Here is a 16661-nt window from a genome sequence, read left to right as displayed (position 1 = left end):
CAAAATGATGTTCGAACATTAGAGACGAGGCACCCAGAGATAAGAAACTGAAAAAAACCAGTATCTTAAGCATTCAAACAGACAGTTGACCAATGGTAAACATCTGTGTTCTTATGCTACGGAAATTTTTGATGATTCAGGACTGAGATTTTCCTTCTATCCATGGACGTGGTTTCACAGAAAGATTCTGAAGGCCCTGGGGAAACCAATACAGTGGGTGTAGGGGGCAAGCGCTGACGGTTAAAGGCTGGCCGGGACTGTGCTGGCCGAGACTGTGCTGGCCGAGACTGTGCTCGGAGTCCATCCCATTGGCCCCACTAGCCACAGCCCTGCTATGGCAGCTGGACATGGAGGATAAGGATGGGCTGGATGGGGTGTCAAGACTGAGTTTGAGGCCCAGGCTACTGGCCTGAGGGGTTTCCTCTGACCTTTCAAACATCCTGGCTTTGAGACAACACTTATGACAGATGCTGATGAGCTTACAACATAGTCTTGCCATTGTCCTGGCTCCTGTTGCAAACGAGACACATTTTGGGCACAAAGAACGTCAAGCCTGTATTTAAGACTGAGAGCGGAAACAAAGCGGCTGCCCAAAGATCCAGACACTTCATTAAAAAAATCCCAGATGACAGGGTGGGGAGGCAGGAGTGGGGTTATCAGTCTAATGATGCGGCCCGTGCCAGCCAATTAGCAGCAACCCACGGGAGTCTCCGTTTCCACCTGTTTATGGGTGGTATCCAGAGACAGCCCCCCCCAGGGAGCCATGTTGTGGTGTGTTGTGGTCAGCAGCCTGGCTTTGGGGCTTTCGGGGGACTTGGCTTCCAAGTCCAGAGCAGTCATACATTAATTGTAGGATCTTGGACATGATTCAAACTCTCTGAGCCCCATTTTATCTTTGGTTCCTTGGTTTGACCCAGGAAGGGAAGGTCACGATCAAGCTATAAAGCCTGTAGGCTCCATGGCCACGTGCTGGGTTCGAATACCAGTTCTGCATCCAGATAACTGTGGGACTTCAGACGGTCATCCTCTGTGCCTCAGTGTCCTCCTCTGCAAAGTGGGGTTAATAAATAACACCTCCTTCAGGAGGCTGTGAGGTTTAAATGGAACCCTCCAAGTAAACCACTTATACCTGTATCCAACACGTGATTAATGCTAGAGAGGGATTTTGCCCACCAATTTTAGCTTAATACTTTAAAGCCTTTTCCTGACCCTCACATTCTAAGTGGACACCACTTCTCCTTCCCCACCCCCAACCCCACCCCCATTCCCATCTGACCGCGAGATTGCCTTTTTTGCATCCAGTGACTTCTTGCTTTCTACTTCCCTGGCAATGCTCCGTCTATAAGGGAAGTGACTGGACAGTGTTGTTCCTGCAGCTGATCAGCCTCTAGAGATTTCATAGATGTTGAACAAATGATTGGATGAATGGCGACCAGCAGAGAGAGGGTTGACACTGGGCTGGCTGCCGTTTTCACTTGGGTGTCATTCTTGCTCAGTGGAGAGGCACAATAACCCAACTCTCAACAAGGCTGATTCACCGACAAACCCCCTTGTCTGTTGCAGCTCCCCGTCTGTTGCATTAGGTACCAGCCAGGGGTCAGGGAGTGTCCTGGGTGAACTACAAACTAGCCTTTTTAGATTTTAAAATAACAAAGAAGGGGAAAGAAAGTAGCAGGTGAGTCCCAAGGGAGTGGGAGTTGAAAAGGGATTGGGGACACACAGACTTGCAATAAACAGAGGAGGAGGTGTTGGGAGGGATATTGAAAGATGGAGCGGTGGCTGAGTTGCCATGGAAACCCTGTGTGGTGCCTGGACCTGAAGACAAGCTGCTCCTTCGAAGTGAATTTCAACCTTGCAGCTGGAAGTGTGCTCCTCCCCCCCAGAATACACCCTTCCTTGGGGCCTGACCCTGTGGATTTGCCCATAAGCCTCTAAGACGTAGAAATCTGGTACCAGCAATCCCCTGGGGTGGGAGATCTACCGGACAAGTAATCAGGGAGCTGAGGGGACTTGCTGAGAGACAGGGAGGTTGTGCCCAGGAACGGCTCACCGCACAAGAGGGCATTTCTACACCTATGCCACCTTGATTCTGGGACCTTTACGAAATCAGAGTGTTCCCATGTGGGCCACAGGGACCACGCCCCATTACAGTCATGTTGGGGAGCTTCACAGACATGTAAGTTCCCAGGCACTACCTATCCCCTCTGAATCAAACCCCTGGGCCTGGGGGTTTCAGAAAAATCGGGATTTCTCACTTCTGCAGGTGGGAATTGTGCACATCCAAGTGCGGGAAGCAGTGCTTCCAGCCCTGTTCCTCTGCCTAAAGGGGCAGAGTTGGGATGGTCCGGCCACCCAGTGGCCCGGGCATCGATCTCCGTGGAAGGAAAACACCAGTGAGCTTTGGCAAAATATGACTGGAGATGAGAGGAGATGAAGAAAGTGGCCGGAAGCAGAGCTGAGTGGTGCAGTGTCAGGCTCTGGAGTGAGTCGGCCTGGGTTTGCATGGAGGCCCGACCACTTACTATCTGGTGGTACATCCTATCTGGAGAATGGGATTGCTCCTAGGAGTTCTTCCTGATTGGGTCATTGTGGAGATGTGGTGAGCTCCTATCCAAACAGTGCAGGACACAGGGCAGAGCCACAAGATGAAAGAGGCTGAGACTCTTGAGTTTGGGGAAGAGCCAGTAGACCCTTTAAGACCGTAAGAAATCAACTTTCGTTGTGCTCGGCCATTTAGATGTGGGGGCTCTTTGTTACACAGCAGTAGGGCTCGCCTGACCAATACAAGGAAATTAACAATCAGCCTATTGACTATGAAGCTTCAACGGTTGTGGGTGTGTGCCAGGAGGTTCTCTAGAGGGAATGAGCAGGGGGGATCAAGGCTTTGGGCTGGTCAAGAGCCGCTATGGCTGCACCCCAAATTCTTTCTGGTGGTGTTATCTATATGGCTGGAAGGACTTCCCACTCCCAGACACAGCCTCCAGGAGTGCGTCCTTCCCTAGCGGCAAAATGAAGAGTTCTGTGAACTCTTAGCTCGACCTAATGGACTTACTGCCCGTTATCCAGACATTAGGGAGAGAATCCTACTTCTCCTTTAGGGGAGAGAGTGCGTGTGTGGGGGAGTGTGAGCACGTGTGAGAGTGTGCACGTGTGTGAGTGTGCTGGAGGCAGAACCAGTGTCCTGGGAAATTTCTCAAGTCACAAAATACACAAGAGCAAATTTTCCCTCTTGGTGATGATTTAAAACATTTCTGTCCTAAAATGGCCCTGTGGTGCCAAATACAAAGGCTCACATGAATTTTAATGATAGCACTGGAGATTTCAAGAAAGTTTCCCAATTGCTCCAGAAGACTTCCCCATCTCTAGAGTATGTGTTACCTTTCTCTCCCTCTGGAGCTGTTTTGGAGGGAAAGTTTGAGAAATGCTGATCCAGAGACCAGAGGGTCCTGAATCTAAGTCCACAGACAGTTCTGAGTGGGCTGCATGCAGGAATCACTTGGGACAATTGCTGAACTCTCAGATTCTTTTGTTCATAGAATTTATTCATTTATCTGACTGAAAGAGAGTATAAGCAGGGGGAGTGGCAGGCAGAGGGAGAGGGAGAAGCAGACTCCCTGCAGAGCAGGGAGCCCAATGTGGGGCTCCATCCCAGGACCTTGGGATCATGACCTGAGCTGAAGGCAGATGCTTAACTGACTGAGCCACCCAGGCACGCCCTGAACATTCAGATTCTTATGCCCATCTCAGAAAGCCTAATGCAGCAGGTTGGGTCAAGGTATGTGCCTGTGTGTGTTCACCTCTATCTAAATTATTAGTGGGGTACAGTTCACATGCAGTGAAAACATACATATTATAAGTGTATGGCTTCATCTATTTTGACAAATATTTATCCTGTAGGCTATCACCATACCTCTGACATGCCCCTTACCACTGGTTTCTCCCAGAAGCACCCACTCTTCTGATTTCTATCACCATGGATTAGTTTTACCTGTTTTAAAACTTCATGTAAATCAGTGTTTCTCAATCAGCACTACTGACATTTTGGGTTGGCTAACTCTTCCTTGTAGAGACCTGTCCTGGGCATGGGAATATGGCTGGCGGCATTCCTGGCTTCCATCCAGGAACAGCCTCCACCTGCCCGTTATAACAAGCAAAAATGTCTCCAGACATTGCCAAGTGTCTCCTGAGTTAAACACTAGGGATAGAAATTGAATGATGTGGTATGTATTCTTACGTATGGTGCCTTCTTTCCTTCAGCACATTTTGGTGATTTTTCTCTGTTGTTGAGCGTACACAGAATTCATTTCTTTTTATTTTTGAAGAGTATTCCATCATGAAAACAGGCCACAATTTACTTATCCATTTTCGTGTTGATGGACACGTGGGCTGATGTCAGTGTGGGGCCAGGACGAGTAAATTTACTGCCAGTATTCATGGCTAAGTCTTTGTGTAAACATATATTTTTATCGCCCTTGAATGAATACGCAGGAGAACATTTCTTGGGCCACAGAGCAGATAGGAGTTTACTGTGTCTGAAACTCCCAGTCGTCCAAAGAGGTTTCCTGTTCTCCCTTCTGAGCAATGTGTGAATGTTCCCATTGTCTCCCATCCTTGTCCATCCTTGGTGTTATTACTCTGTTTCATTTTAGCCATTCTAGTGGGTGTGTGGTAGTTGCTCTATTTTTTATGCCTTCTTGGAAAATTCTTCCCAAACCGATGTATTAGTTATCTAGTGCCGCCTAACAAATCATCCAGCAAATTAGTGGCTTAAAATAAGTCGCAGTGCCTGAGGGTCAGAAATCTGATCCTGACATAGTCGGGTCGTCCAGAGCTGCGGTCATCTCCAGGTCTGACTGGGTCAGGATCTACTTGTTGGCAGGATTCCATTCCTCATGGGCTCTTCTGCCCCTGTTGCCAGCCAGGGCTCCCCAGGCTCCCCGGGCAGCTCTCAACATCACAGCCTGCTTGTCAGAGGGAGCAGACCAGATGAAATCTAATTCTCTTGCAAGCTCATCTCCCTTGTGGTATCTCATCCCATACTCTCTTCACCAGAAGCAAGTCAAGAGGTCCAGCCCACACTTGGAGGTGAGGGGCCCGGGAGGCCCCTGTCAGGCCACCTGCCTGTTGGACCACAGCTTGGTCTACACAGGAGCGTCTCACACCATCTGGGGGGAGAAGAACCTGTTTTGTTTCATTTTAACATCTACTCTTCTCATCACAAAAGAGTTCATGGTCAGACCCCAGTGCATGAGCCCTACTTCACAATGCACTAGTCTAGACCTCAAGGTCAACCAGGTATTTCTAACATTTGTTGAGGGGTTGTAATGCTTATCTCTGTGCTGAAAGCTTTAGCCCAGTTAACTTAGTTAATCCTCCATCCAACCCCAGGAAATTGGTGTGGTGGTGTCAGCAACCCCATTTTACAAATGAAGAAACTGGGGACACAGAGAGGTTCATGAATCAGACCCAGGATCATATAGCAAGTAATTGGCAGAATGTGGGCTCCAGTTGCACTGTCTTGTTCCAAAGCTTGAGCACCTGACCCCCAGGCTCCATTTCCAACTCTGGGTTCCATGTCAGTGTGCATCATTACCAGCATCAGGGACCAGAGGGACGGAAGCTGGCAGGTTCCTTCTTCTAGCACCACTGGAGGGGGGGGGCGCTTTGCTCTGCTTGGCTGCAGACACTAGCCACAGTGGCCTGTGTTTGACATGCTCCAAATGCCCTGTGTCCGACTCTGTCCCCTCTGTCCTCTCCTTTTTTAAATTCAAGTGAAAGGGAAGAAGCCATCTGTCCCCTTTCCCACCCGGAGTCTGCTTCGCCCACCCGTACCTTCCTGGGTGCTGCGATGCTCGAAGACAGACGCCCTAGCTCAAAAGCCCAATGTAATAAACAGCCGTGAGGTGAAAAAAATTAATCATGTCGCGAAAGGGGTTGCCTAACGTCTCTGGTAAGGTTAAGCGTTTGTTTACAGATCATTAGCTGCATAATTAATTTCTATTTTTCCCATGCAGGCCCCATAAGGGAAGGACAGCATCTGTCTTGTTCACTTCTGTTCCTGACACTTAGCATAGGACCTGGCCTGTAGCAGGGCTCAATAAATATTTGTTCATTAAATGAAGGCTAACCCCTCCCTCCCCCCACCATCTGTCTTAGCCTGGATGAGGGAGAGCTGAGCCTGCCTGGAGGCCTCCGTCCAGGTCTTCAGCAGGAAGTATGAAGGGACACAGGAGGGAGGGGGAGGGGGCCACACACAGGGGGCGTCACGGAGCCAGGCCACCCCCTGGCATCGGGGCGATTGTCGGAGGTGGCATCTTCCAAGAGGTGACTGGAGATACTTTTGGGAGAGGTACTGGGAGATACTGGAGATGACTGGAGGTGACTGGAGATACTTTTGGGAGGGGTAGGCAGGTGGAGAGGGGAAGAACTCAGGTCTGGCTTCCAGCTCCCTACCGTCAAGCCCCCCTGCCCAACCTGGCCCCCTAATCCATGGAGTGTTAAGTCTTGGCAAATCAGGGTTGTCCTTGGGTGGGTCCAGAGTGCCCCTGGGTGTCTCACGCGCCTCAGCTGCCACTGAGAGGCCCACGACAGGTGGCAAGAGGGGAGTGGGATGGACATGAGCGTGGACATGAGCTCAGAGTCCACGCCAGGCAGGAGCAAGGGGCCCGCCCGAGGCCCCGGAGACAGGCGAGGCCAGGACAATATGCAGAGACCCATCAGAGGGGCCTCCTGGCTCCGTACCGGTCATGCCAGCACAGGTGGGCGTTTCCCTCATTGTTGAACGTCTGTGTCCCCGGAAACACTCCGTGATTCAGTTGGTGCCCATATTTCCACCCTGAGTTTAAGGGACAGTGGGGGGAGGATCCGCACTTCCAAATCCTGTCCCTCATGCCTTGCAGGATTAGGCTCTAACATGCGCCCTTCTCTGGGGGTCTGCTCCCTCCATGGAGCCTCCCTCCTCCCGGCCATTCTAGCTTGCCCCCCACTCACCCCCCTCCCTCACTCCCAAACCTCTTTTCTGCTTCTCGGGCACTGAAGTTCCAGCTGTTCAAAGAGGAAACATAGATGTCCTTGAAAGATGAGGCGGAACCAGGCTTTTGAAAGGCAGTAAATAAGGTTGGACGAGAGGACAGGAGAGGCAATCAGCCGCTGCTTTTCCTACTTGCAGAGAGTCCGGTAGCAGCCATCAGACTCTGCTCTCAGCCCAGTGAAGGCCCATTGATCACTCTCCTCTTTGGGGAGCCCTCGCCACACGGGATCTTACATCAACTGGATGCCGAGACATTCAAGAAGCGTGAATGGCATCTTACCAGAGGCAGTGGTGTCCTGGGATGTTCAAGAACAAGGCAAGGTGCCTCAGTTCTGGAGGCTCCTGGCTGCAAATCCCAAAGACCCCGATCCCAACTCGAATAAACAAGAAGAACAATATTGCTTGTGTGACCACCGGTACAGAGGTGGGACACTAGGCTTGGCTGGTTCAGTGGCTTGAGGACACTGTCCCCAGAGAGTTTCCTTTTTTTTTTTTTTTTTTGAGAGTTAACTTTTTTCTCTCCTCCCTGCTGTCCACCATGTCAACTTTGTCCTAAGACTGGCTCATCTCGTAGTCGCCAGACAGGGCCACAGGCTTCCTGTCCGGCTGGGGAGAGGATCTCTTCTACCATTGTGAAATGCAAGTCCTTCCATTCTGTCTGGGTTGGCTTTCCAGGACAGGCATCAACTCCTGTGGCGGGAACAGCACCCAAGACCTGATAGGATTAGGCTAAACAGGTCCCCACCCGCCGCCACCCCACTGCTGGGCCTGTGGTGGGACTCAGAAAACCTGGCGATCTGGAGGAAAGGCAGCGTGGAGAGGATGGATATTGGTGGACACCCAAGAAAACCCCAACTATGTGCCCTGGGGCTGCATTTTAAGCTCTTATCACAGGCTCCTGAGCACGTCAGGGGCACACAAATGAAGACCCGGTGAGTAGGGAGGACCCAGGCCTTGCAGAGACTTGAGGCAACGCAGAGCGAACCTCACTCAGAATTGAGCCCAATGATTATTTTGCCATGAAAAATGCAGAACGAGCCAAATCTGATCCAGCTGGAAATCCATCAACATAACCCTCTTCTGAAGCGATTGAACTGGGATGAAATCAAATATGAAACTACAAAAGTATCCCCCAAACCAGCCAAACAACCTTAGTTCCGGACCCAACAAGTGACGACAGGGTGGTTCCAAGAAGGGGCTGGGTGCCCAGCGGCCAGTGGGAAGCCGAGCGCCTTTGTGCTGAGGAACGGGAGGGAGCAACAGAGGTTGTCGCTGCTCAGCATCCAGCATCCAAGACAGACATGGACTTTTTTTTTTTTAGAGAAGCAGCTGCAGGGCAGTGGAAGTGACGCAAATTTGGTGTCAAAATATCTGGAGGCTGAAGTATATACCACTTGTCAATGCTATGACCTTGAACTTCCTCAAGCCCTTTTCCTTGCTGTACGATAGTATAATAAGGATAACTCAGACTTGGATGAAATGTTGGAGGTGGGCACCACGAGGATAAAAAGATGTGGGGACTTCAGTCATTGCCCTAGTCAGGAGGGCAGACCCCCCCACCCCGTCCCTTCCCCACTCGCCAGCCTGCTTTCCAATCCGCCCCTCCTTCAAGTCTAGCTCACGCCCTGGCTCCTCCCTAATGCCCTCCCTGGCCTCCCGGACCCCTGCTTGCCCTGTGCGTGCACCGTCAGCTCCCACCCGTTCCCCTCCACCGCCACCTACACAGACTGCCTGCCGCCCCCACTTCTGGAACTGCTGTCCCCAAAGGCCAAATACACCTGTTATTTACTCTCCAGTGAGTGACCAGCTCCCCAGATCACCTGTACCTGCCAATAAAGAGCTGTGTCTCCTACATCCTCGGAGGTCAGAATGTAGGAGTAGCACCAGCCTCGAAATCACCTGTCCTTTGAGGGGACACCTCAGAGAGGTGAAATGACCTGCCAAGAGCTGCTCGGCTCTGGAGGTCGGGTCAGCACCAGGAGCCAGGCCCCTTGATGCCCAGTGACACGGTCAGTGGGGTGAGGGTGTAAGGGGGACCCGATTTTGCAGATCATACGGGTGTCTCTGTGGGGGACTCGTCACGACGTGTAACGGTGACACACGTTTCTGATGGGTGAGTGTTGGGCCTGGCAAAGACTTGAAGGCAGGGAGGGGATCCGGGGCCACAGTGACAGAGGGCTCTGTGGCCAGGCTGGTCTAGGTATAATCCTGCCACCACCCCCACTGTCTGCTCGTGGGCAGCTTCATTCCACTGAGGTCAGAAATGCTTTTCGAGCCCGACGGTGGCAGGCACAGTCAGAGATCGGGATCGCGGTGCCCTCGTTTGGTTGTACTGTGGTCCACTGGGCAGTGTTTCCGAGAGAGGAATAAAGTGTTTTTTCCCCTCTAAGTCCCTTAGGGAGTTGGGAGAGAAAGGACCACCATGACCCGCACGGTGGCGAGGAGACACCAGCTCCTGTCTCTGGCCCCTGGGAGCCCTGGTGCTCTCCTCATCTGTTATACAGACAGTTATGAATCCCTTGTCCCCAAGGTCTAGCATCCCTTGAGAATGGTCCGGGACAGAGTGTCAGTGAAGGCAGAATGTCCAGGATTTGTCCCAGGGTAGTGGAATGCAGAGTGTGCAAACACTGTGAATACACGCTTTGAAATAGTGTGTGTGAACTTGTCAGCGCTGACCTTCTGCAGGACTGCCCCCCCACGCCCCAGTCCCTGGTCACTCCTGTCACTGGAGAGTGCAGCCTTGACCCCTTACTGGCCTCTCCAGCAGCCACAGAGCGGGGAGAGACAGAAGGGCCAGCGTGAGGGGCAGGAGGCTTCTTGGGGGATGCTGCCATGGCTCCATACCTGCCCCAACTTGAGGGCTACATTGTGGAGTACCCAGCCAGGATTTTGAGATCCATGTCCGGCCCTCAGTCCCTGAGTTTCCCTGGGACTGGGCAGATCTCTGATTTTGCTGCCTGGTATATATAAGTCTGAATCCCTCCGGTAGAAGATAGCTCAGTCCCTAACGGAGGGATAGGAGATTCCAATTGTCTGTGTGAGGCAGCCCTGCAGACTTCAAGCTTCACAAGCACTCGGGCCTTTGTGTTAAGAAAAAGATGCCCTTTCCTCCAGGGGGACTAAACTCCCACCTCAGGGCACATAGCTGGGCAAGTGGTGCACAGACTGCATTTTGACCCCCATTGCCCCTCATCTAGGCTCCTTTGTGCAGTGCACAAACCATGCAACTGAACATGGCAGCCCTAGCCAGAGTTTTGTATTGCATACTCCTTGTGAGCAGGCACTGCCGACACTGGGGACACAGAAGGAGCAAGACAAGACATGCATGATCCCTGGGCTTACGGGGCTCACACAGGATTGGCCACAAACAGGCCAACCTATGACTACAACAATATAGGGTGAGCTCAAGGCTATCCAGCCAAGAGCATGATGTGGGGAAAGGGAGGGGACGGGCACGGTGGAGGGACTTAATTCATAGCAGGTAGGGAGGGGGTGGTTTCTGGGGGAGGGGTTGGGGCCAGGAAATCAGACCCAGAAAGAGTTCAACCTATCTGAGAAGCAGGGCGGTCAGTGGCTGGAGGGGTGCAAAGGGAGAATTCTGGGACATCAGAAAGGTGAGTGGGCCTGGGTGGGGCAAGTGCTTGAAGTTCACTGCTAGAAGTTTGGATTTTGTTCAAAGTGTGGTGGGACCCCTGGCCCTTCTGAGCCACTGGGTGGAAGAGGGAGTGGGAAGTGACCAGAGACAAGTGGCCAGGGGGATAACCCCTGGGGGCTCAGCAGAGGACAAGGGTCAGGGGAAGGACGGATGGTTGAACAGGGCCCAAATCTCACCTCGCCCTGCCACCTCTCATGATGTCATGGATTCTGGTGGGTTTGGAGGTGACATTTCAACTTCTGGGGTGCCTGGCCTTGGAGCAGAAAGGGACCACAGGCCTCCCTCTGCCTCTCATGACAGATTAGGTCATAGCGTCTCCTTTCTGTGGGTGGCACGCAGGTGGGAGGTCCTCTCGCGGACTAAGCAGAGTGATGTGTGTTCGCAGTTCAATGTTAAAAAGTCCACGGAGCCCGTGCAGCCCCGAGCCCTCCTCAAGTTCCCAGACATCTACGGACCCAGGCCAGCTGTCACAGCCCCGGAGGTCATCAACTATGCAGACTACACTCTGAGGACCACGGAGGAGTCCGCTGTCCCTGCCAGCCCCCAGGCCCCGAAGGACAGCCGCCTCAAGAGGCAGGTCACGGAGGAGCTGTTCGTCCTTCCTCAGAACGGTAGGGGTCTCCTGCCCTTGGTTCCCCGCCAGGTGGCACTCCGGGGGGCGGGTCTAGCGGCGACCCTGTAGATGCTGGGCCTAACCCAGCCCCAGCGTCAGTCCGTAGCTTTTGGCGCTGGGCAAGCAGGTGGGCCCGGGGCCTTGGAACCACTGTGCTTTACTCCCCCAGATATGTTGCTACAGTGCCTTTCTCCAGGGCCTCCAGCTTCCCACCGGGCAATGGAGAATCCTTTTCAAGTCTGTAGAGAAGTCCTGATTAGTGATTAGATCACAGGCTTTCAAAGTCATGGGTTCAATTCTCATGTACTCGTTGGGTGGCCTTGGTCATGTTGCTAACCTCTCTGGGCTTCAGTTTCCTCATACATAAAATGGGACTGCACTTTCATCTGCCCCATAGGCCTGTTATGAAGTGTAAATAAAATAACGCGTGTAAAGTGCTCAGCCCAGGGAGTGGCACAAAGGACATAATCACAGCACTCTGTTACTATGTTTTCCTCTTCTCCTTCTCATTAGTGTGGACTTCAAGATGTAACACCTTCAGGGGTACGGTGCTATGCTGGGCACTGGGGCAGGTGTGCAAGGCAGACACCATCCCCAAACCAAAGGAGCATGCAGGCTTTCACAAGGAGGCAAGAAATACAGCCAGGAGAATGGTTGTTGTGTGGTTTGGTGATTTCGTTTGTGTGGTTGGAGACAGAGATGGCAGACGAGGAATCAGTGAACTGGTTCTGGCATGGACCCCGGTTTTTATGCATCTTCTGTCCTGCTGTATCTCGTGCTGGCCGGTGGATAGCGCCCCCTCCAAAACCCACCCAGGACCACAATGATTAGTCCGGCATTTCTTCAAGAACAAATTCACATAGTGCCTGTGGCATGAACAAAGCTGTTCCTCTTTTAGCCTCCAGCCTACATTTTATTTTTATTTTAGAGATTTTTAAAAATTTATTTATTTGAGACAGAGAGAAAAAAGCATGAGTGGAGTGGGGGGCAGAGGAAGAAGAAGAAGAAGACTCCCTGCTGGGCAGAGAGCCTGATGTGGGGCTTGATCCCAGGACCTTGAGATCATGACCAGAGCCGAAGGCAGAGGCTTAACCGACTGAGCCACCCAGGAGCCCCAAGAGATCTACATTTTAAATAGATGAAAACAGACCCATTGAGGACTCCAGAGATTACACTTGGAGGGTGGGGAAGAGCTTGCATGAGGAGCCTTGAGGGTGGATGGTCGGAGTCCTAATTTCTCAAAGCCCAGATGAAGCCAGGATTGGATGCTTTCCACCAGGAAGAACAGGAAAGGGTGTCAGAGTCTGGAACTTTGAAAAATTCAGAGCATTAGCTCATCTTCTCTTGGTCATCATTCCTCTTTTTCTTTCTCCCCAAAGAAGCCAAACACCAGCCCTACAGAAAGCTACCAGGAATTAATTCTTCAGCAAATATTGACCACAGGCATGGGTGTGCCACAGAGGGAGATGCCAGATCAATTGGATGTTGTCTCAGGGATGCTGAACATGTCCTACTCCCACCCGCGATGATCCCCAGCACCCGCCGTGGGGCTCAGCGTCCTGCTTCTAGAAGCTGAATACATTCCGCATTTCCAAGTGATGCTGGCTTTGTTTTGGTTTTGAAATTGAAGGCTAAGGTCATCTGAGAGCAGAGAGCTCTGGGTGCCAGGCAGGCCCTTTCTGTCCCTGACCCTGCTGTGTTCCTCTGTGTGGGACCCTCGGAAGCCACATGGGTCCTGTGTGAGTGTTGGTCTTACTTTATGCATTGCTCACAGCCTGGACAATCTATTCCTGACTTAGACATCAGGGGAATTGTTCACCACTCGCACGAACCTCATAGTGAGCCATTTAGGAAGTTCAATGGTCCTTCAAGTAGCTACTCTCTAAATTTGCTCTGAAATTCAAAATTTTTAAAATTCCTATCTGCCTCAAGTGGCGTCTGCTATAGCTGCTGGAACCTCTAATTCTTGGAGTGTGTTTGAGTGATGGCAGTCTTCCAGATGTTTGGCTCCAGTGCAAAGGATGCTGAGTGAGCAATCTTGGTGGGTTTAGGAACGTCTGAAATAAAGCTGTGGTCATTCATTTGTTCCACAAGCATTTATTGCACCTGCACTGGAGTCACGTCCACAACCCCTGACCTTGTCCCTGGCATCTCCTCCTGACTCATTTCTCTCACATTGATCTCTGTCCGTGAATACCTACGGAGCAAGGATAAGACTCCAGGAGAGGCGGAGCTGGAGACCTGAGCTTGGTTTGCCTGAAGCAGGGTGCCTGGACCACACACGCTCTGACAGTTTCCCTTCTCGAAAGTTCACCAGGGGCTGAGTCCTGGGCCAAGTACTTTCCCCACTTCATTTCATTTTGTGCAAGTAACTTTAGGAAGGAGGAACTATGATCACTCCCATGGTAAAGATGAGGAAACTGAGAAGTCCCGGGTCACATAACTATTACAGGGCAACAAGGTGCGACACCAAAGCCTGTGTCTTGCCCACTGGGCGGTGACAGTCCTTCAAAATGTCATCCTGGGACCACCAGGGTCACCCTGGTGTGGCCACCACGATGTGGCTCCCCAGCTATGGAGCTTTCAGTTTGCATTCATGGTGTACGTGGCAGATGGGAAAGCTGTGATCTGGAAAACGGGACCCTAACATAGGTGGCAGTGACGGCCTTCCCTCTCTTGACAGGTGTAGTTGAAGATGTGTGTGTCATGGAAACCTGGAACCCGGAGAAGGCCGCCAGCTGGAACCAAGCCCCCAAACTCCACTACCGTGTGGACTATGACCGGCAGAAGGCAGAACTGTTCGTGACTCGTCTGGAAGGTATTACTTCTTTTGGACTTCCACGGGCTTCCATGTGCCCATCTCCCCTGGAGGAGCTGGGCGGGAGGGATGGGAGCACCTGTGGCAGAGGGAGCACCCTGTAACCAACAGACCCTGAAATGTGTGGGGTTCTCCCCTCCTCCCATAGAACATTCAAAGTGGAGAATCCTGGTTAGAAAACATCTTTACTCCAAGTGGTGATTCAGAGGCCGGGCTCCTTCCATCAAGGGCCCCTCAGTCCTCTCAGGTCTCCTTGTCATCTGTATCTAGTAGGTGGAAGCAGAGGGAGGAGGAGGCGAGAGCACAGCCTCCCCCTTAAAAGCCATGACCTGCATAGACCATGCATCCCTTCCGCTCACTCCCGGAACTCATGGTCACTGACTGCCAAGGAGCCTGGGAAGTGTGGCTCAGTGGGTGCTCAGCAGAAAGAGGAAAGGGGGTTTGGGTGACTAGCAAGCTCTCTCTGTCACAGGTGCCTTTGACATTGAATGGAGCTTTGTGCTGGATATGAAGGGTGTTCTGAATGGGCAGCAAAGTTTCTGTAATCCAGGAACTGGGTGGTCTTTCCAAGGGGGTCACGATGTCCCTGGTGTTCCGACCCCAACTGTTCACTTTGCCATCAGCAAACAAAGCTGAGGCTTTGCTAAAGAATTGGGGCTAACAATAGTCCATTCTATGGCTCCTGGGAGTTGGGAGCTGTGAGCAGGAGAAATTAGACTTTTGTATTAAATGTTATGTTTTTAGGGGGTGTTTTTCTTTATTATTCTCTTTCAAGATTTTTTAGCCTTTTCTTATCCTTGAGTGCATTTGGTTTTCACAATAGTCCCATTTAACAGATTAGGTAACTGAGGTCTAGCAACCTCGGGTGACTTGTCTGAGATGGCTCCCGCTATTGGTGCTAAAGCCAGGACTAAACCCAGTGCCCTTGGAGCCCGGTGGAGAGTACTAGCAGGATATGTGGCCTCAGTCCTTCACCATCTCTTTGGGAAAGGTCAGCTACCCTTTCTCAGGTGATCATTGAGTATCCAGCCATAAAAGCACCAGGGGTACAAGTTTCTGGATTAAGCCCATCTTGGGAAGCATTAAAAACACCAGAGTTCAGAATGAGAAAACAACAGAGGTAGTGGCCAAGCGATGTGTGCCACAAATGGTTGTGTGGTAAATATTGAAGGTACAGAACAAACAAGAACAGGATTGGAGCACAGAAGTCATCGCCGTGCATGGGTCTTGGCATCTTGGGGACACATCAGGGTCATGAGGTGGGGAGGGCTCTGGGAAGGACCCTATCCTGTCCCTGTTCTCCTGGGAACCAGCATGAGCTGACATGGGCTATACTGGGGGAGCTCCAGTTTCTAGGGCAATTCCACAAAGCCATGGTGGTCAACCTGGGGGCTCCTGTGCTCCTGGGGTCATGACTGTGAAGCTGGACACGGCCACTCCAAGCCAACATGAGCCGCCCCCCTCCCCTAGTTCTTGCGAAGTCGCACGACTGTGTTGCTGTCTCCTTGGCTGCAGCTGTGACCAGCGGCCACGATGGAGGCTGTGACTGCTACGTCCAAGGCAGTGTGGCCAACAGGACCGGCACAGTGGAGGCCCAGACAGCGCTGAAGAAGCGGCAGCTGCACACCACCTGGGAGGAAGGCCTGGTGCTCCCCCTGGCGGAGGAGGAGCTCCCCACAGCCACGCTGCGCCTGACCTTGCGGACCTGCGACCGCTTCTCCCGCCACAGCGTGCTCGGGGAGCTCTGTCTGGGCCTGGATGGGGCATCTGGGCCTCTGGGGGCCGCCCAGTGGGGTGAGCTGAAGACTTCAGTTAAGGTAGGGTTATGTCTTTCCAGGAAAGATGAAACCCGTTAGTGGAGCTTGGGGTGATGGGACTGGGCCGGCGCTCACGCAGCAAGCTTTACAGACCTTCCCGGCGCGCGTGCGTGCATGTGTGTATGTGCGTGCAAGGAAGTTGAGAGTCGTGGACGGGGTGGAGGGCTGCCGCAGACCCCAGCCCAGGCTGTGGAATTCCTGGGGTCTGATTTGCTTCTAGCTTGCTTGCCATCGTGGAAAATGTGTTATGAGTGTGTGGATTCTAATGCTGACAGTAATACCCCATCTGAAGGGATGCCCTGTGTCCCTACTATGTGCCAGGCACTGCTGGGGAGACAGGCCCCACATAGGACGCCTTTATCCCTAGAGCTTACAGACCCGAGAGATAAATTGGAGCAGACGAGTGATGATATGGGACATGGGTTGAATCCTAAGACACCTAACCGAAGTGCTCTGATGGAGAGTTCTAGAAGGCATGGTGGGAAGTGGTGTTTGTGCTAGGCTTTGAAGGACGGACTGGGCTGGGGGCAGCCCTAGAGCCCAGTGTTCTGGGGCCCCTAGCCCTGGTTCCCCGCACCCCTCTGCTGCTGCGGGAGCTGAGAGAGGGAGAGAAGGGTCTGCCGAGAGGCTGAGCTGTTCAGGGCGGCGTTTCTTGGAGAACAAACCGGTATTCCTCACAGGCCCGGCGGTGAGGGGTCAGAGAGGTCAAGGCCGTAGGATGGTATGTG

The 16661-nt window shown here is 52.3% G+C and overlaps 1 protein-coding gene across 1 annotated transcript in view; it reads left to right on the top strand.

Annotated features, from left to right (window-relative positions):
- Positions 1-16661, top strand: part of LOC132008222 (synaptotagmin-13) — a 42500-nt gene that overhangs the window by 17424 nt on the left and 8415 nt on the right. The window contains exons 2-4 of the mRNA XM_059386662.1: positions 11071-11296; positions 13982-14116; positions 15632-15933. Of these exons, the coding sequence (XP_059242645.1) occupies positions 11071-11296; positions 13982-14116; positions 15632-15933 (663 nt within the window). The remainder of the gene's footprint in view (positions 1-11070; positions 11297-13981; positions 14117-15631; positions 15934-16661) is intronic.

Source organism: Mustela nigripes, unplaced genomic scaffold, assembly GCF_022355385.1.
Source record: "Mustela nigripes isolate SB6536 unplaced genomic scaffold, MUSNIG.SB6536 HiC_scaffold_76, whole genome shotgun sequence".
NCBI classification, from domain to species: domain Eukaryota; kingdom Metazoa; phylum Chordata; class Mammalia; order Carnivora; family Mustelidae; genus Mustela; species Mustela nigripes.
This window is presented reverse-complemented; position numbering and strand designations above follow the sequence as displayed.